Source organism: Pipra filicauda, unplaced genomic scaffold (genome assembly GCF_003945595.2).
Source record: "Pipra filicauda isolate LSUMZ 115617 unplaced genomic scaffold, ASM394559v2 scaffold119_size3216105_pilon, whole genome shotgun sequence".
NCBI classification, from domain to species: Eukaryota; Metazoa; Chordata; class Aves; order Passeriformes; family Pipridae; genus Pipra; species Pipra filicauda.
Window position 1 is genome coordinate 1,288,728 of NW_024103651.1, and position 21,949 is coordinate 1,310,676.

A 21,949-nucleotide genomic window follows, 5' to 3' on the forward strand; every position below is an offset into this window, starting at 1 on the left:
CTTGAGTTGTCTTTCTATTGAGCCAGGGAAATCCACAGATAAGCATTCAGGGCATGGCCACATGCAAAAGTTGTACCAGTTTAGCAGGAAGAAAAGGAAAAGAAAAAAAACCCGAAAGCTTTAGAAAAGCCTCAGACAAATGTTGTATTGTCATTTCCTTCATGAATAAGGAAGGGAATATTTCAGCTAAGAGATTTCCCAATACATGTGGATAAACTAAACTCAGGATATGACTGCAGAACACTTGAGTCTCAGGAAGCTGCCCGTCAGGAACAGAGAATGTTGATTGATCACAACCATCCATGTAAGGCTTAATCTGACATTTCATGTGAGGTTGGCTGGGCTAAGGGCAAACCACAACTCCACAAAGCCAAAGTCAGGCACGTATCTGGTTCTGACCATCCAGCCTAAATATCCACACAGCTCCGGCACAAGCTCCGTTGCGTCAATTTAAAATGTCACTCCAGGATTAAGTGCTCTGCTTTCTCAGGAAGAGGAGCCCTCAGTGGCTAATTCAGTCATCAACGCAAAGAGGAGCACAGCAACCCCAGGACTTCTTCTCCAGCTGTGCAACTGAACTTGGTGCCTGTACCATGTCCTCTCATTAGTCATATCCCCCTTGCATGGAACGCTTGCACTTGAGCAAGCTTTTCTATCAAGTGAGGGCTGTCAGATTAAAGCAAGACCATGGCAGTCCATGAGAACAATGGCCTTTAGTGGGATCACATCCCTGGCAAGACTGTTGGCATGCTGGTGACTAGCTCAGGACACTCACAAACACTGAACAGAGGAGAAAACCTGAACTCTTCCCTCCTCTTAGGGGTCACCTCAGAGCAGGACTGTCCTGTGCCAGTGAGACTGGAGTAAAACTTCATCAGAAACTGCTCAAACAGAGGGTAAGCCAAGGCCCAGCTCTACAGCAAGTACCAATACCTCCAGAGCACTGTTTTACTGGGCTCTTATGAAAGGTATTTAGAAGGTTCTAACATAATTTAGAAGTATTTATAAAGCATTCACCCATCTGTTATCCTACTGCTCTGACTCTGCAATGTTTCAGCTGCTCTGACTCAACTCTTCCATCTGGAGATGGTACCAGACCAACTGGAAAAAGCAGAGCAAACAGCATCAAAATCCCCAACGAAACAAGAAGTCAGGAAAAAAAAGCTGTAATACCTTTCCTTTTAAAAGCAAACAAACAAGCAAAGCCAGATTTTATTGTTAGCAACACATATGCTACCAGATCAAGGGAGATGATGGGGGATAAATGAAAGGTGGTAAAAAAAAAAAACAAAACCACAAAAAACCAGAAAACATTTTCTGCATGACATTTCTCTGCAGATGGACCAGCATGTAGTGCCTCAGAACAAAAGGTTAACAAACCTTCGTCCCAGAAGGTCACCCTGAAACCTCTTTTTCCCAGAAGGTAACTCAGATGCCATCCTTTACATAAGATGACACTTCAGACCTTTCAGTTCACCAGGCAGCAATTTCAGAGCCTAAATCTAGGCATCAATTTCCAAAAATAGTGCCCTGAATTCTTATCTATCAGTTGATTACATACCAGCTAAAATTACATTGGAACACAGAGGAAAATTAAAAGACAGTAATCAGAAATGTCAGATCTATATGACTGATCTTACTTCAAAACACAAGTTTATGGACCTGTTAAATTATTGTACTGATTTCCAGACTGCTACTCTTCTCCAAGTAGTGGTCCTTGAGAACTTCTCTGGACGGAAATAAAGGAACTCTGCAGAGTTAAATTATTAAGAATTCTGATATAACAAATACTGGCACTAGAAGGTATCTTTTTCAAACAGTCAGAGAGGACAGATCTACTTGGCTGCCCTGGTGGCTCAGCAAAACAACTAACCATGTTCAAAACTTACCTAAAGGTTGAATTTTCAAAGCTTTAGAGAAGACAACACAACTACCAGACAGCTCTTATGTTTATGTATTTTACTGAACTGAGGTTTGGTCCATGCCAGACCCAATTTAAATTTCTTCCCCATGTTTTTCACCACTACTGATCACCCATCACAATGTTACTCTATTCTATTCTCACTAAACCATGTCAAGAAACTATTTCCAGTAGAATTTGCAAAGGACTTAACTTTTAAAGAACAACACAATTTACTTAGGCTGCTTAGGTGTATCAAATACTGTGGCCTTTATTCAAAAAGTTCAGCACCTAGACCGGTGTGCATTAATATTCTAAGAGAAATTATTAAAACTTCTTGAAACAAAATTTTAAAATACTTTATTCAAGAAATACACCAATAATTTAGCAGCAAACATCTGACAACATCTTTATAAACAAGTATTCTTCTTACTACTGAATGCTTTTTGTCAAGCATCTCCTACTTTACTCCTCAGGTATAAAATTTTTCAAGTATAAGGGCAAAACATCTTAAAAAAAAAAATCATTATGCCTTTTGAAGGGATCTTTCACTCATTTACTGTGTTTTCCTGAAGAGCTCCAGCCTATTCCTTCAGGGGTGTTTTGTTGCCAATTTTATAGCCACTCCAAACCTTCGCTCCTCCAGATGCTAAAGCCACAAGAGCTGTAAGACTCTCCCAAGTTAAACAGGACCAAGCCCTGGGAAAGCAATAGCTGTGAAGAGAGAGATGCATATCCACAGATCTCCTGAAGATACTTACAGTCCTCATCCAAGAATTTATACTGTATGTGTTTCTCGAAGAACTCCTGTATGGCTCTGCAGATGTCCTCATGTTGCTTGGAGATGTGGTCGTAGTATTGGGTGTAGTCCCTCTGGGATATACCTGTCAATGATTTCAGCTGATTATAAAGGGCTCCAGGCATACAAAAAACCAAACCTGAAAAAATGCAGTTATCAGGCACTTGCATGCCATCATTTATATTTCAGAAGATGGGGTTCTCCCAGGTTTCAACCATCACCAATGACTTACTCTTTAGCTTTATTCTCCTGTACTTAAAGTACTTCCATTAGGAATCTTGTCCTTGAACAGCCCTGTCCTACATTTTATGTGCACATTCTTTGACTATTTTTAAGTGAATTCCAAGAGGAACATTCACCTCTGTTTAAGTTTCTAGTTCCTGTCTTTTCCTTTCAGTTTTATTCCCGCTGGTTACTGTGGTCAAAAACCTTGTTCTGCACATCAGAGGTAGGGACCACAATTTGGAACCATGAAATGAAAGAGGTAGAGGCTAAGCTCGCACATTAGCAAGGATGAGAGATCCTAGTGTACCACAGATTCTCATTTAACCAGTTTTTTAAGTGTGGAATAACAGATGCTTGTTTGATAAGGCACTACAGGTGAAATCTTAAATCCCCAAATCAATGAGATGGCACACAGTCAAGTACCTTGCTGCTCTCATTTACTCCCTCAAGGGCTTTCCTGCCTATCTGACACTTCCCAGCTACATCACAAGCTCTTAATTTCAGACACTTGTTTGTCTACAAGACAATAGTTTAAAATGACATCAGCAGGATTATACACCTGCATCCATCTTGAATGACAGTTCTCATACAGGATGTGTCAACACAGGCCATTGCAATACAAAAAGCCAAATCCAAGAGCTGCCCCGTCACTGAAGAATGAGTAACTCAGGCTAGTCACATACAGAAGAAGCCAGAATCCCCCCTAAAAGATTTATCCCTGATGTCAGTTTGCTATTTTAACCATATACAAAACACGGATTGTTTTACTGTAAGACAATGCTGACTCCCTCCAAAGATGTGCTCTTTCTAAAAAAGTTCATACAAAAAGTTTATGACGTCAGTGGAACTTGGACTTTTTAATACCACTGCAGAGCTGAAGTTGAGTCTAAAAAACAAAAACCAAGAGGTGATGGCATCTCAGGGGAGGCAGATGTGTAACTGGAAAATCATTCACTACACTGCAACTATCACTCCTTAGCTTGACTGACAGGCTCATTAATTTTAAGAGCATGGGAACACATTATGAAAAATCTTGGAACTATCTTCAGAAATGCAGCTGGAGTGCTAGCTAAAAAAAAACCATATTGGCAGATCTACAGTTTCAAATCCTAGTCATGAAATGGACAGTTTTTAATTAGCCAGTGTACAAATGGTTTGAGGTATTTGAAAATAAATATTACTATGTATATTCTATAATAAAACTAAATTCAGATGTTTTAGAGGTTATTACAGTGATGTGTATCTCTGGCAGTTGTGGTGCTCACAGCCTTACAGGACAGGACAGGATTCAGCTCTTCTCCCTTCAAAAAGCTCTGTCAGTAGCCATTAAGTAATCCTGACCCAATGGAGAATCCCTGCTAACAGCAACATAAACTCTGTTACAGAGAACTGTAATGAACCTGCACTTGGCATAAATGGAGAGCGAATGGGAAGACAAGTGTAGGAGCATCAGAAAAAACAGCCAAATAAAAGGGCTTAGGAGAATGGTATGTGTTGACAGCACCTGGATTAGCACAGCTCAAAACATCCATGTGCAGCTCCATAGGATGCTCAGATTGGGAAACAAAAACCAGGGAGTACATTCCTAGATTCACAGAGGTGGGACAGGATGGAGCAATGAATTACTAACAGCTTCTAACAGGTAAAAAAAGACACATCCAGAACAAGCCTACAGTCACAATGCTGAGAGGAAGACAGGAAAAACAATGAGGACTACACAGTTAATATCCCTTGTCTTCCATATCATCACAAGGTATCCTGGATAGATCACTTGTAGACATGGAGCTTGGGTTTGTGAATATGTAGGTATGAGACAGATAAAATGAGCAAACCTGGTTTTATCTTAAAGCAAAAAAATCACCTTCCTTCCTGTAAAGTCTGGATTTGCTATATGACTGTTGTAACATTTCCTTGTTAGAAGACTTCAGGCAGAATGATTCAACCTTGGTAAGAACAACTGTGCACCAGTCCTGTGCTATTTGCATTTCTCTTCGTCTCTAAAGACTCCATGGTAGACCACACCAAAACCAAACTCAAACTCCACAACAGTACTTAGCCTGAAATTAAACCACTCAATTCAAGCACCTGGGTGTGCACTGGATGTCTCAGCTCCTGCTGTAGTCAACAGAGAATAATCTACACAACCAGAAGAGTGTAATTCAGCTAAATTTACCCAATTACCCAAGGAGCTGCCTAAAATACATGCTCTAGCACAACCTGCCTGTTCTCCAGCTGTCAGAAGTCTCCCAATGTGCCCACCAGCTCTTTGCATGCTGTGGAAACCCTGTTTGTTCACTGCCACTTGAAATGTTTTACGTTTAGGACTTCGAACCAGAGCAACAGAACAACAGGTTCTAAACTACAACAGGACTAAGCTACACTGATTATAACATGAATTCAGACACCTCAGACACCTGTGGAGATGTTCTGACCTCCCCAGCTTTCTGCATGTAATATCCACATGGGGTCATGTCTTAGCAGCACAACACACAATTGGCTCTGTATTCATTCTGCAAGTCGGAGGTGATGCAATTTGCTCCTGAATATAAAAGAATCACTCACAAAACAGCCTCTGGGTGAAGTTTCTGAATTAACAATTAAATTAAGAATATTCTCCCTGTAATGGTGAGCACGCTGTGCTGTCAGGCTTTCAAATACAATGGATAGAGAAATGCAGCATGCCACATTTTAAATTACAGAAAGAAATCATTAATTTCAGAAATGAGGTGTGACACGCAAGATCTGTCTTCAGATTTAGCTCTCATTCAAGGAATCAGAGAAACTACTCAGAACTTCATCTAATAGATTTGTCTAAGAACATCCTTACCTAAAAGCTTGTTTTCCTTGACAAAACACCTGAATTCTGCACCAGGGATTAGTTCACACCATTTGCGAAGAACAAGCTGCAGAGGGAAAACAAATGACAAAATATTGTCTCAGAAAGGTAGCAGGTAACTTTTTGTCAACAGATCAACATCTACAGTTCTGCTGTAGTGGTAAGATGACCTATGATACAAGAAAGCAAAAGAACCTTAACCTGCAGTTCACATAACCATTTCAGCAAATGCTTCCAAGCAATTAGACTTAATATCTGTTTCAGAGAATCACAGGATGCTTTCAGTTAGAAGGTACCTCTAAATACCATATAGTCTAAACTAGTTTAAAGCAGAAAGATTCAGACTGCACATAAGAAATGTCTTCACCATGAGGACTGTCAAGCATTGGAACAGCTCCCTCACGGAGGTTGTGCAGCCTCCACCCACTGAGCTTTTCAGACCAGATTTGATAAAATGCCAAGCAAGCCAATTTGAACTCTTACCTGGCTTTGAGCATGAGAATGAACTAGAGACCTCCTGAGGCCCCTTCCCACCTTAATTATCTTATGCTCTTCTACAGTATTTATAACTGTGAAATCGTTTATGAATCGACTTCCAAGTTACATTAATGATAAAGCATGGAAAATAAAAACCCTGCTGTACAACACAACTAATCTGTCATGGAATTGGCACAAAGTTGCTCCCTAGTCAAAGGAGCTGATGAGCAGAATTAAATTTATCCAAATCAACCTCTATTCTGGTACACACCCAAGCAGAGTTCTGTGACGCCTTTGAAGGCGCAAACCAGTTAAAACAAGGACACAGGACAGAAATAGAAAGCAAACTATTATAGTCCACAGGACAGACTGCCTGGTAATTAAAGCATCTCTCTGGCACTTCCTCAAGTTTCTGCATTTCCTAAGCTGAAGTATTCAGAAGGATTCATTTTTTTGAAGGCCCCAGTTACTGCTACTGGATACTGGAAACTCCCAACACCCATTGACTGCAGCAGAAAACCTTCAGTAATCAGAGATGACATTCCTAACTGCAGTGTAAACATGGAACTCTTTGTTCCAGCTTTCACATGTCCTGTATCTTTAAAGCAAACTAGATAGTGCTTTAAAAAAAAAAAAAAAGGGTTCATTCACTTTTCAAAAGCCCTTTAAGCCCACAGGATGATGACAAATGTTATATTTACATAAAGACTATTATTAGAGAGATGACTAAATGTTACCATAAAAGCAGTAGCTCCACGCTAACAGTTTAAAGCATGTCTAGCTGAACATTTTAATCTGGTAACAAACATATGAAACAAGATATGACAGTACACCTCAGTTCAGGATGTCCCCAGCCAGTGCAGCGAGTTTCTCCCTCAGTAACCTCAGTGTGATGTTCACAAGCAGCACACCATCGAGGACTTATGACTTTCAGCTACTCAACTTGTCCTTCCTGTCAAAACCTGACAGACATGAGAGGAAATTGCAAGGAAGCTTCACAAGCCTGCACTTTAGCTCACCTGATCTGCAATTAAATGAACTACTTACGACCTGCAGTGCTTAACCACACTCCCCCCTCACTGCACAAGCAACACCAATAAAACAAACACAACAAATTTTATGGACATGCACTCAGGCACAAATGGCACCCAGGCTGTGAGCATTTTGTTAAAATTACTTAAGAATCATGCAAAGAGTCCTACCTCATAGTTCAGGGAAGGATCAGGGGAATCATCAGTACAGTGAATAAACCTGGAAAAGCAAGGCACGGGCATCAAAATCTGCTTTACCTGTAATATTTTAGCCATGGTGAGAAAAATGACCCCAAACTGTGAATCACAAAAACTACTGTTAAATTGTTTCCAACATGTAAAAACCAAGTAAAGGCAATACATCAATAACAAACCTCCTTCTCACAATTATTGGGGTGGGGGGAGAAAAATCACCTCTTTTCTTCTACTGCAATTTAGAAGCACTTAAATCTGGACAGGGATGAGGCCAAAATGTGAGTGTTTATTCACTATTGATTTATTTCTGTTTGAATCAATAGTGCTGCTCCTTTCCCTTTGCATTTTTATGTTGGCATAACTGAATTCTCAAAGAACCAGATAAACTTGAGCAATCTAATCCAGTTTCATTGCAGCATGTTTTCCTGAGTACTTTTAATGTTTAACTTCCCAAACCACACAACAGAGACACATCATCATGCCTTACAGCAGCTCATTTCCATGAATAAAGGATGCAAAACAGCACTGCTGCTCAGCACTTCTGATTCCACAGCACAGGATCTTTCTAAATTAAGAGCCTTAAGAAATACTCTTACAAATCTCTTGAGAGAGGGAATAAACAAAACTATTTCCATAACTGCAAGCAGATGTCAAGGTTTTGTCCCTTGTGAGTAGCTGACTCTGTGTGTCTCCTTTCAGGAACTATCAAGAATGGAGGCAGTTATAACCCAAGTCAACTTCCATGTGCCTTTTACAGCAAACCTTGCAAAAATTCTGTAACTTCCAAAGGGAATTTGCAGAAGAACATGCATTTTCCTTCCAGTTCTACTCCCCGACCTTGGCAACAAACTCCTCAGATGCACAGAACTGTGCAAAGGGTCACTGCTGAGCAATAGTCCTAAAGGCAACATTTATACCACCTCCTCTTGGCAGTGAACTTCACTGAGCAACCCAAAAGTCTCCCATGTCTCACATAAGCACTGTGTTTGTAAGACGTGGCTGCCCAGCCTTCAGTTTGAAGCAAAGTGCGACTGTAAGAGTTTGTTCTGTGAGCTGCCAGCAGAAATACACTTCACACGTTTTAGTTTAGACTTTAATATCCACAACACCCAGAAAAGTAGGGCAATAGCTTTCCAAAAGCTCTGTGATCAAACACATCATATATATCTGTAAGCCTGTGTAAACAGATAACAACCTTCAGCTCCAGTTAGGATTCCCCACAATTTAAGATCTGTCAAGGCAAGAGAAACAAACCCAGGAGAACTCACAGTTTTGAGACTCAAAATTCCTCCCTTACTAGAATATATGCCTGTCATGCTCAGGAAAATATCCCCCCCCGCCCCCCAAGCCAAAATAAACAATATATAAAAAGGCAGCTAAAGTCCAGCACATGGGGGTTTACAGTCTCTGCACACTAGGACCTGCATTGCCTCTCAGACTTCCATATCTGAGACTGGGATACCTCCAATGTGCTTCAGTCCTACAACACACAGTCTTTTCCAGCAGTCAAAAAACTCCAGCCTAATGAACAATCAAAATTATCCTCTAACTCAACCCTCAAACATTTTGGACAAGAGCTGTGTGGGGAAGGATACTTCCTCTTTCCTTGTAAGTTAGAACATTAAATCCTTGGGTGCCACCCCAAGCCCCACAGACTGCTGCAGAATCAAGCAAAGAGGCAAAATTATGAGTACAGGCAAAAACACTGCAAGATCCAGTAAGGGTACTTTTCTTGAGCCTCAATGACACAGGACTGAGTACAAATGAGGAAAAAATGGGAGAACACAGCGAAAGATAAAATAATGGTTTTGTAGTCTTATTTTTCCTTATAACTAGTATCATGAGGATTTGTCAACAAAAGGACATTACTACCACTCCTGTTTTGGGGGTAAATTCTGGGCAACTTGAGGTTGCAATTTTATAGATTTTACCAGTTTCTTGTAGCATTAATTGTTTAGACCCATCTGAACTCATCTATTACAGGTGGCCCTTTGATCTCCAGAGGCGAAAGACTTAGTGGGGTTTCTTTAACCCACATCCTACTCGGGTCTGGAGGTAGTTGAAAGAACAATCAAAAAGACTTGAGGAACCCCAAATTGAGACATATCTGGGCTGTATTTTCTGAAACCTCTGAAAACTGTCATTTTCAATACTATTAAGGGTGAAGGGGTCAAACTCTTTTATTTATAGGCCTGTGCTGTGGTCAACAGCTTGTTTACAGATTTATACTTAGATGTCAAGAGCAGAAGGACCAAGGTCTCTTTACATGTAGCAGCTGCATTTAAACTCCAAATGCATATTCTCCACCACAGGACACATGACACAAAGCCACTATGTAGTTCAGTTCTCAACACTGAGAAAAGCAATTTCAAGAAAGTTTGCAAAATCCCCAGTACCTACCCTGCTAAGAAAGCCATGAACTCATTTGCAAATCACTGAGGGTATTCTGTGGATAATTAGGAACTATTATGAATATGATGAAAATTGTAAAATTTATTCTGTACCTGACACTTCCCTGCTATCATCTCATAGCTTATTTTAAAAGCTTAATTAAAAAAGAAAAAAATCAAAGGAGAAACTTCTAACAGTCTTTGAACTGTATCTTTATTCCTTGAATATTGAAACTTCCTGGAACTTTAAGGACTAAAAGAAATAGGAAATTCAAGCACCATTCAAAAGAGGATCTTGTACCACACTGTAAATTGCTCAGAAGAACAGGGTGGGAGTAAAACCCCAAGAAAAAAAAAAATCATCAAAGGCCTCATTTTCTACATCCTCTCATGTGTAACTGCCTTTCTTGAAACAGGTTAAAGCCTAAGCCAACAGCTACTGTTCTGGCTAAAAGGTATTGGAGTGCCAAGGCACATCTTCATAATCCAACACTGCCTCCTATGTTCTGTTAGGAGAACACAGGCTGTTACTCCACATCTCAGAAAAACTTCATCATTTCTTTACAATTTGGAATTCAATATTGAGAAACCCTCTTATAAACACCTAAATACATAAAAAATAGACCTCATGCTGACTGAATGTCATAAGTCAAAGGGCAATCCCTGCAAAAGAAGTTCTCTGCATTAGTTTGCTTTTCAACAAGGCTAAACTTACAAGACTTTTTATTTCACCTCTATGGTTGTAATTATTAAACAACTGGAAAAATAAGAACACTTTAGCATTTAAACCATCCTGTAGAACAGGGACAATCTCTGGAAAAATTTTTAAGGTTTATTAATGAGCATGATAACAACCTTATCTTATAATTGAAGGGGCATTATCAGATCATTAGAAATATTGCTAATTTCTACCAGTCTCAAAGTGGGCAATCACTCATGTTTTAACAAAACATAGTCCACCCATTCTAACAATAAGGAAGAAAACTGTGCTCTAAACCAAAACACCCATCAAGGCTTTAAAGGGATTTTTGCTGAAAAGAGGAGTTTTAATCCCTCAACAGAAAACCCAGTTAGAAAGGGATTTTTTTATTAATCACACATCCACAACACTAAGTTTCTGAAAGCCCACATTAAAACCTGAAAAGTTAAGGATCACACCACCCACAAGATTTTTTGTGAACACAGCTAAGTAAAACACAATGCTGACTTTAAAGCAGAAACAACATCAACTACATTAATGAGCACTCTGAAGTCTTTGTTAATTTATACAAAATGAACAAGCAGGAAAGTTAACTCATTAGTCTGAACTTTTCAACCAAAGTGTCAACATCATGAGAGAATCCAAACATTTAAAACAGTCATGCTCAGTACATCTGCATAAAGACCGTATTTTTGAATGGTCTGTACTGAAGTATTGCATGGCTGAAGTTTTCTCAGAACTCACATCACTGGCTTAAAATTTCTGGATTAAAAAACAAATCTACAAATTGCCAGTGGAAAATGTTTACTGTACCATGACCCATGAAGCAGATTTTAAAGTTCATACAATTGAACAGAAAACAAAACAACAACAACAAAAAGGGTATACAGCATTTCAGTTGTTACTTATGCAAGGCAAGAAACTTTTAGACCATGATGAGTATTAATGAAAGAAGCAGAAACAAAATGCATTTATCCTCCCTCCAAGTTGCCCTTCCAAGGGATTTGGATGTATTATGTATGCAATTTTCATTTGTTCAGCACTTCAGGTTCTTATGCCAGCTATATTTTTAATTTCTGCTTGCTAAGGACTAGGAAACTGGCAGCTAATCAATAGTATAATTAAGGAAGACCACTGTTCTGACTTAGCAATAATCATTCCACTGTTTGGGGACATTTTGTACCAATAGCTTAGTAATTTAGAAATACCATGCACAGACTGGACAATAAGACATGCTTTGATCACGTACAAAATATTCATAAAATATAAGATACATAGAGATCAAAGTGATTTCCCACAATCATGTCACAACCTTTACTTACTGACCACCCACTAGCCGAGCTGTGCTGTCTGGTGGGGTGTGTGGTCTTATCAGCCTGGACAAGGATCTCTAAATGGACTGAGCCCCTGCAATTTGAGGTGTTGCCTTTCTGCTGGAGGTTATTCTCCCACAGCAGGACCAGTAGAAGGGACTGTGCCTGTTCCAGGCTGCTCAGGCACTTCTGCTCTTAGTCTGGTGTGAACTTCAGGTGAAATCACTGATGGTTCAAGGTAACACCCACGCTGTGAACCCTTACACAGAATGTCTTCACTGCCTCTACCACCAGGTCCATGCTGGCTGCAGAGGGCAAGGTGAACAGCTCAGGCACTTACACCTGATTGAAGATAAAACCTGACAGAAAATGCACTGATTTCAGTGTCAGTGAAGGTGGTCGGATCAGTTCATTCTGCCACACAAATGAACACACACACAGAGTTGCCACATCTTCAAGTGAGACTTGCCAAACACTTGGTTGCCTCTCAAACTCCCTAGGAAGTGGTTAACCAAACAGGAATTCTGCAAGGAGCTCAGGGTACTTTTTGCTGAACCTCTTTATACATGAGGGTAGCACAATACAAAACCTGTATTATTTAACATTCACGAAGGGTTGATACAAAGTGTGCAGTTCTTTGCAGATGCACAAAACTCAGTCCTGAAAGCCATGACAACAAAGGAGACATTAAATTTTAGCACTCAGCCCTCTGAGAAAGCCATCCCCCAAGACAGTCCACTTCTCTTTAGAGGAACACCATGAAAAGCAGCTCCTTGGTGAGGCACCAAAGTCTTCTGAGAACCACTATTTACTCACCTCTGAAATGTAAACTATAGACTTCTCATCTCCCCATCTCTTTCATTCCCTACAATCCCAGAATCATAAATTCTCAATCTCATAACTGGTTCCCAAGCCCAGCATACTTTTCAAACTGTCTTCTCACTCCAGCATCTTCTCCCCTCCTCCTCAGTCTCTCCTCCTGCACCTCACAATGTTGCAGGTTAGACATGACATAAAACCTAACACCAGAATTGGCCTGGCAACCTCACCAGCACTCCATAAATGCAGAGGTAAGGATGAGATGCTGCTACCTATCTCTTCTTGGTTTTATATGTATCAACAAACTGGGGTAAGAGAGTTGCAGGAATAAAAAAGAAGGCATGGCACTAATGCAACTGGTTTCACCCTTTAAACAAGAAAATTTCTGTTGAGTCATAAACCACTTGACATGGGACTCTTACTCTTGGTAACCCTCCATAAGGCACCTAGAGCAAGGATTCTGCACTTGACTGAGTCTCCAAGATATTGCAGCAATACAAATAAGCGTTGACTAACTACTGAAAAACAAGCTCTCAGATACCAAGCCATGGATTTCCCTTTTTCTTTGAAATTCTGCTTGTCTGAAAAAAAAATAGTAATCATAGTAACAGGAGTATTAAACTCCAGAAATTTCATTTTCTCTCAGAAAAATGCTGTATTTTAGAAATGAGTGGCATAAATCAATCAGATGCAGGTACTACAGGAGGAAACTGCTCCTATACAATTAAGAGCTCTTTTTATGTGAGCAGATAAAATACACTCTAAGCACATCATATTTGTAATTTTATCTGTAACTGTTATCCTTAGTCACAGTTCCTGGAATGCATTTGTTCCAAGAGGTACAAGAACATGGGTTCAGAAAGAGCTCTAGAAACATGTTAGCAGAAGCCTCAGGCCTCTTCCAGGCAGCCACACAAACCTCAGCAGCTTTAAAATTTGAAAGGGACGTGGTAATCACTTGCTGTGGAAAGCAACTTAATAAAAATGGTTTTAGCCCACAATGTCATTTTGCATGTGCTACTTTATCATCTCCCTGGTTTGCCTTTGTTTTTTTGGCTGGGTACAAATAATTTTGTCCCTAGGAATGTACTCACGGCTGAGTGAGGTCACGAGTAATGAAGTCTGAACTCTTGAAGAGCAGGAAGATGTCACTGAGAGCTTTGCATTTCAGAGAGCTGTTCATTGCTATCCAGTAGGCATCCTAAACAAAGAAGGAGATCATCCAAAAATGCACCTTCATGAGCAGGAAGGAATGCAGCTGAAGATGTATCTGAATATTACACAACATTTGAAATACACACAGAAAATTGGTTTTTTTGAGGAAAACTTCATTAGCTGTTAAAAGAGACACAATAGTTATTTTTTTTCCTACAGATACCAAGTTGAAAGCAGAGCAAATCTATTTTAAAAACTAAGTTTTTGCCTTACTGCTTCCAGGACCTTTCCTGGAATGCCTGATTGAACAGTGTCTCTTGAGAATACGATACAACAACATTTGGGGGAACTCATTCCTGTGGTATAGTTTGAGTACCTAAAAATAACTAGAGGGAAGTTTATTGTCTTTTCAAAAAATGTGAGATTTTTCATCTTCACCCAGGCAGTTTTCAACCAGTATCCTGAATAAGAAGAGCCTGATCATCACACTGTTATCTGGGATCAGGATACAGAGTTTAATGTAAGAAAGTCAGTGCTACCTTGCATCAGCCTCACCAAATATGCACCACCACCACCTGGTCTTAATCCACCAGAACAGTTTGCTGTATCACACTCCACTGATATCTTGTCTATCACTTCTTCCTTTATTAGAACCACTGGTCTCTTCTTCTTTTCAATGCATTGAGATAAAACAAACAAAAAAATCCACATAACATCTGTTACAACAGCATTCTCACCCTTGGAGCACTCCAGTTAAGTTTAGGAAAAACACTTCCACCCAAGGAACTTATTGCTTCCTCAACTTTAGATGTGAACTCAGGGAATTCTGGTGCCTGAACAAAGAAAAACAACAAAAATATCCATTTCAACACATTTAATAGTGAAGTGTAGCCATCTTCTAAATATCATTAGAAATACTTACTGCAGAAGAAAAAATCAGTATGAACCCCATAAAAATTAATGTCCTTGTGGAAATAAATTATTTAATAAACAAATCCGACATTCTTTCAAATCAGAGAAAACTGAAGGTGTTTCCAGTTCTGACTGTCATCACTAACAAGTACCAGGAAATTCAGGAGAAAACCTGAAACTTTCTAACATAGATCATGAAATCTGCAACAGCAAAAAAAGTCAAAAAAAACAAACCTTAATTAATTACCAGTTGTTTTATACTTAATGGTAGATTATTGTATACAAATAAGGCCCAATAATATTTAGACTTAAAAATTTATTTGAGAATTAAGCATCTCTATCAACTCACGGGCAATTTGAGTAACAGCTCCTCATTTAAGCCTTAGTTTTATAAAACCTTGTTTTATATAAAGTAATACCTTAACTAATCAGCTCTTAAATTGGGCCTTAAAATAGCTCCTTAACGATATATTGACTAAAAATAGAGGACACACTGCAAAGGTTGGACTAGAAAACCTTGCCTTGTAAAGAACATTGAAAACATAAGATGGGGGGGACAATTCCTCAGGATGCTCTAAACTCCACTCAGAATGTGGTGCTATAGAAAAAAAGCCAGGCTGCTGACCTTCAAAATAATATGAAAGGATTTCAAGCATATATCAGAGATTTTTCATGTGATAAGATTTATAGCAAGAATACTGACTGAGTACTTTTAAACTCAACTCAAGCATAACTTCTAGGCTAAAGCTAATTGATGTCTCTAAAACAACAGAGTCCTCACAGTCACACAAGTGATCAAAAAACCTCATGCATTTGGCATCCCCTTACTGCAGCCTCCCCAAATGCAAACACTTAAAAAACCCTCTCACATTTTAGTGCAATGACCTGGACTGAACTTCAAATATTCTGAACCTTTCCTTGGTACATTACCTAGTCTCCCTGGGAAACTACACTTGGAAAACTGAAAAAAAAGTGCTTCTCTTATTTTTCATTATCTTTAGAGCTTCAGTCAATTCTAGAAATTGTTCCTGCAAGAAGAAAACTCTTCATCCACTGCATTCTGATCCAATCTCCTCTTGTTTTGGCAGCAGTCAGAAGTCCTACTATATAGGCAGTATCACACACTAAGCCTCCCTAGGGAAATGTTACCATCGTGTCATTTGATTAACACAAGGGAATAAACACACCCACGAGAGGAAAGTTCTATGACTGCACAAACAATCCAGATTCTAACATTTCCTAAATTTTTACATGCCTGACATCAATATTAATGCAAGTTACTTTAAACACAGTATTTTCTATAATCCTGTATTCTAATTTTTCTTCAGAGTATAGAAGGGGCAAGGGAGACAAGTTCTACCTGACGACTCAAGTGGGTCATCAAATCAGAAAAATCAAATCAGAAAAATCCCACCTTTTTATCCTGCACCCAATCCAAGGTGATCAATCCCACCCATGAACGTTAGGGAGCTAAAGGGCTGAAGTCACAGTACTGACTAAAGTCACAGTGCCATGAGTCTATTAACTCTGGCAGTGACAGGGCAACAGCAAGTTTCAAAAAAAAATGCAAAAAAAGATCAAGGAAGCCTGGTTTGCATCCATCATGCTCCTGATTCTATGCCAGGCACTGTGCAAGGAGACTATAAAGACAGGAAAAATAAAAAAAAATTATAGGAATAAATGTACTTAGGAGGAAATAATGGCACATTCAGAGAAGAGCTGTGAAAATTGAGCTGCAGGGGCTTCATTTATTCTGCATCCAGCCTGATTAAATAATTGGGAGATACTCAAAGTGGTGAAAATGAAAGCCAGCTATATTTAGAGCTGCACTTCAGTTCATTTCCTATAGTCTAACAAGTGTGTGATTGTTGGGGATGAAGAAAAGCGTTTTATTTTTAGTTAAATTAAGCCAGCAAAACTTTTTTGAAGTTACAGACACGTACACTGCCATCCATCCAGAATGGTCTGAGAAATGTCAAACACAGCAAAGATATGTCTGACCAGCAACAAGTTTCGTATCACAAGGCTGCAAAAGGAAAACTGCTGACAAAGCCACGTCAGGCTTTTATAGGACCTTACCTTAAGTGTTGTAGTGTTCTCATCATCTGACCACTGTTAAAAACAAGAACAAATCAAAGGTTACTGGATTCCTGAGGCAATTTTTATAATTTATGAGACGATCAGGATTCATACAGCTCCTACAACACACAGATCAAATCACTACCCCAGAGAGCACAACATCACCATCTTCCCATTATTTTGGCTGTAAATTAAGACAGGAGAAGTACTGTGTATTCAGCAGAAGCATGAAAAAAAGACACCTATATATTTTAACTGTGATTTATACCACAAACTTGGGACATTTCAAAACTCAGTCTTGAAGCTTGTCTCCAGCACTTCCATCCTTAGACCCACGACCCATTAGTTTCACTTCTGTTTCTTTTTCATCGTTCTTCTGTCACCTTGTAATTACAACATCTTTCACTGTTTTTCTTCTAAAATGTTCTTCTGACCTATTATGGCCTCAGAAACTTTCACTGGTTCCTGAAGTAACTCCTCCAAACCTAAGTCTAATTTCTCAGGGCATGAAACAGCATTAAGTTCAATTCCAACATCCTTCAAAATTCCCTACTCATTATTACAAATGCAATTATCAAGAAATAAAAAAAGTCTTCTGTGAAAGAGCATAGAAACATTTTAAACCCTCCCTGATGTCATAGCATAAATAATGATGTTTCCACATTTTTCAAGGCAACTACCACATGATTATTATTTCTGTGAAGAACTCTCCTCACCTACAATTATGCAGAAAAGGTTATACATTCGTATTTTTCTCAAGAGACTTGACATTAAGCTGCATTTTACACTGACCTGTATTTCCTCTGTGTCATCACTCCCATCCTGAGCATGACTTGGTGGATCCTCTCTGAAACCAAAAATTAACAGGAAAAAAAAATTAAGCACTGGAGTTTGACTTGACCATATCCATTATATTTCCACAGCATTTCCAGCTGTTGATCTCCAAATGTTTTCATAAGAAGAGTAAACCTCAAAACCCCTGGCAGAGAAAAATCAGAGCAAGTATAGAAAATTAAAGCCCGAACACCCTGCATTAGGCTGGGGCCCTCCCAGAAACACTTTGCTTCTTTCATATTAGCAGATCATTTTTTCTTCTGAAAACACCCTAATCAAAGCTTTTCAACACCCTACTTATTAATGATTCTTTTCCAGGTTTACTGTACTCTGACAGAAGCACAAATTAAACTTGTTAGAAAAAAAGTTTAGTTTAAATTATGCTTTGCCTCCATACTCCTTTTCCAATTAAAAATTCGTAAAACCTGAGTTTCAGATGTTGACCTGTGCGTTTCTGATTCTGAGAAGAAAATGTCCTCATACTCTGCACACAGAAAAGAAAGTCCTATGGAAAGTGGATAAACAGCCATTAGTTTCTTCCTTAAAAGTTCCTTTTACCACAAAGGTGAGATCTGTTGTAAACACTAAAATATATGTGATAAAGCACCTGACTGCAAATATTCCCTTGAAGCTTTGGGTGACTTTTGAAGTTCTTTAGCCAATATAACTGTGATCCTAAAGGATCTTAAAGGAGCTCTTGAAGACTTATTCCCATCAAACCAGGGTAGGATCAAATGTGTGTCCCTGCCAAAAGTCAACTCTAACAAGCTCAGTCTCTGCAGTCCCTCTGTGCAGTTCCATAAGGATTAAACTATCAGTCCAGTTTTTGAGATCTAGAGGTCAAACACTGGTTTACTGAACATCAGGAGTGATCTTGGCCTTGACTGCAAGAAGATCACACTCACTTCTAGGTAAGCAAGTTGAACTCAGATTAAAAATGGCTTCCAAAAAGGATTTTAAACTGGAAACATCTTAAATTTATAATTTAAGTCAATCATACAGCTGCCCATTATTCCATTAAGACAGCAGAAATTGTTTGTACAGCACAACTGGAAAGTCAAACCCTCAATTTCAGCTTTTCTGAAGGCTTATTAAAATAAGCAGCTGCTGCTAAGTTGCACAATTCTACATGAGCAGGTGACAATACAACTTCTTATCCAAAATGGTTTAAAAAACAATTCTAATCTCCTTGATACCCTTTAATAAAAAAGAATTTAAAAATTAAAAAAAGACCTTTCCTCTTTACAAGGTGTTTAAGCAGCTTCAGTTTTAAATAAATTGATAGCTGATAAATCAGACACAGCTCTGATTTCGCTCACAGCCTGATTGGTTGGTCTGTGAGAGATGAACTACCAGTCAGGGAATTCTGGAGTGTGGACTGATTTCTGTGTTTGATCATTAACAAGATGCATGCATCAACCATTGCACAAGGAAGCCAAAAGCAGAAAACAAAGAGCAAGGCCTAGTTTCATAACAACTTTTTCTTCCATCTATCCACCTCATTCTTCTCGATCCAAACTCTTGGCATGGGTACACACACAACACATTCAGCCATATCACGTGCATGGACTGTATGTGTGCAAATGCTTATATAAAATCTTAGGATTATTGAGTTTGTATACAGCTTATTTTATTGAGAATTAAACTCAGGTAATGTCACTTCACCCCTGGATAGGGCAGCTGGCACAGGGATGGCGTGGGACAGGTCGAGCCTCCAAATTGACCTGACCAGATCCAAGCAACCAAAGACAAACCAGCAGCTGAGCACCCCAGAGCCTGGGACACTCTGCAAGGAAAGGTGAGAAAAAGTGAAAGGACTGTCTCCACTTGGTCAAGAATGAAGTTTATTACATGGATTTTAGAATCTGCTTCAGCAAATCGAGTTTCACTATCAACAGTCAGCCCATTCCCATGCTCATACAGTATGAGGTTTACTGCAGCCAGACTGGACAAATTTAAAAAATCTCATTATGCAAAATACAATGTGTATATGCAAAACAGTGCTGTGAACATGAAATGGCAAAATGTAAAACATAAAACATTTTTCTTTACCTTCCGGAAACCACGAGTGTTCCATCATCCAGCAAATATTCCTTCACGTTCTCTGGCAGGGGAAGTATAACACTGGAAGAAAACATGAAAATTTCTTTAATGCCTTATTATTAATATTACTTGTTATAATAAAAAACTAGTTGAACAAAAGAATTTGTTTTTTTAACAGCACTTTTTTTTCAATAACACTTTGTTTTATCGTCTAACACTATGAAAAAACAATTCTCTTTCTCCCCTCTTATCCCTTACCCAAAGGGCAATGCCAATTTTCCCTCCAGGGAAGTACAGGACAAAGAGACAAAAGTTAGAGATGAAATTCATAAAAATGCCCCACTCCTTCAAAGCTCTAAGAAATTTAAAGTAAGCGTGTGGCCTGTGAAGAGACAACATGTTGCTCAAACTAAAGGTTTCCCTTCTGAGATCCAAACCAAAATTAGCCCATACCATCCTAATGCTCCAAAAATGCAGGACTATCATTAAACTGACCAAAAACAAGCCTGTGCTAAACCTTAAAAAACACAGAAGACCAAATACTTTGATTATTAAAAGCCTGATGTCAGCACTTTTTGATCCCACAGGGCAGCTACCTCAAGCTTGACTTTCCTGAGTTACTGGTAGTTCTTGTAACCATCCTGTGACCTGCAGCAGCACCTCAGAAACTGTGGAATTCCCTACGGCTTCCAGAAATACACAGAAACACAAAGTCAGCCACTTGGTTTGGATCTACTCAGACACAACTTCTTCCAGGAGGAACAGCAGTGTGGATGGTTGGATGTGGATACTGGGAACAGTATGGCCATCAGCTGGTGCTCAGCATGGAATCCCACCAGGAGAGCAGGGAGTACAGGGTTTCTGGCGTGCCCCAGGGCTGCCCAAAACACCCCCTCAGGGTGTAGGGACAAGACCCCAGTTCTGGGGACTCCAGCTGATGGGTCGATCAAGCCTTCCCCACCTCCATCCCATATCTGCCCTGAATGGGTCCCCTCTGTTTCACCCAAACCTGTCCCAACAGAAGACCATTTCCAACCCAGCCCAGCCCCACAGAATCACAGGTCAGGCTGGAACAGACCACAGTGGGTCGTCTGGATCCAACCTCCCTGCTCAAGCGGGATCATCTTAAGAGCATATGGCACAGGATTGCGTCCAGACAGTTCTGGAATATCTCCAGTGAGGGAGACTCCACACCCTCTCCGGGAAATCTGTTGTACAGCACAAATCACAGTGCTCTTACTGCATGGGAAAGAAGTTCTTCCTCATATTCAGTTGGAACTTTCTGGGCATCAGTTTCTGCCCATTCCCTCTTGTCCTACTGCTGGGCAACACTGAGGAGAGCCTGGTTCATCCTCTGACACCCTCCTTTAGATGTTTATACACATTAATGAGGTCCCCTCTCAGTCCTTACAGTACCTGAAGGAACAGATGGGGCAAGACTATTTACAAGAGCATGTAGTGACTGGACAAGGGGGAATGGGTTCAAATTGAATCAGAGTAAGTTTAGATTAGATTAGGTTAGGTTTAGATTTAGTTTAGGTTAGATATCAGGAGATAGGAGGGTGGTGGGGCACTGGTAGAGGTTGTGCAGGGAAACTGTGGATGCCCCATCCCTGTAAGTGTCCAAGCCCAGGCTGGACAGAGCTTGGCGCAACCTGGTCCAGTGGAAGGTGTCCCTGCCCAAGGCAGGGGGGTTGGAACGAGATGATCTTTAAGGTCTCTTCCAGCCCAGACCATTCAGTGCTTCTCGAGGCTGAACAGGTCCAGCTCCTCCCGCAGCCTTACCTCGTAAGAGACAACTCCCTTCATCATCATCCCTCCAGCCCCTTCATCACCCTCAGTCCCCTCCGCTGGACCCGCCCCAGGAGCTCAGCGTCTCTCTCGCAGTGAGGAGCCCAGAACTGGACACGGCACCCAAGGAGACCCTCACCAGGGCTGAACGGAGGGGCAGGACCACCTCCCTCTACCAACACTCCTCTACCCACTCCTCTACCCGCTCCCACCCAGCCCCACACACCGCCCACCCTCACCCCGCCTCCCCGAGCCCCGCACCGCCCTCACCTGCGGATGGTGACGGCCTTGAAGAGCGGGTACCACACGGAGAACTGGCAGTGCACCACCTGCTCCTTCTTCATTCTCCTCCTCCGCCTCCCGCCCCTCAGCGCGGCCGCTCCCGGAAGCTCCGGCTCGGCCCGGAACCTCCCGCGCAGCTCCGGGCGCCGCCCGGCGCCATCGCGGGCG

General features: G+C 40.3%; 1 protein-coding gene across 1 annotated transcript in view; it reads right to left on the reverse strand.

Moving 5' to 3' along the window:
- Positions 1-21,896, reverse strand: part of CDC123 (cell division cycle 123) — a 31,360-nt gene extending 9,464 nt beyond the window's left edge. Inside the window, exons 1-9 of the mRNA XM_027728219.2 lie at positions 21,770-21,896; positions 19,718-19,789; positions 17,624-17,678; positions 16,832-16,864; positions 14,578-14,673; positions 13,780-13,886; positions 7,440-7,488; positions 5,752-5,827; positions 2,662-2,784 (exon numbers count right to left, since the gene is read on the reverse strand). Of these exons, the coding sequence (XP_027584020.1) occupies positions 2,662-2,784; positions 5,752-5,827; positions 7,440-7,488; positions 13,780-13,886; positions 14,578-14,673; positions 16,832-16,864; positions 17,624-17,678; positions 19,718-19,789; positions 21,770-21,843 (685 nt within the window). The 5' untranslated portion in view covers positions 21,844-21,896. The remainder of the gene's footprint in view (positions 1-2,661; positions 2,785-5,751; positions 5,828-7,439; positions 7,489-13,779; positions 13,887-14,577; positions 14,674-16,831; positions 16,865-17,623; positions 17,679-19,717; positions 19,790-21,769) is intronic.
- Positions 21,897-21,949: the final 53 nt, after the last annotated feature.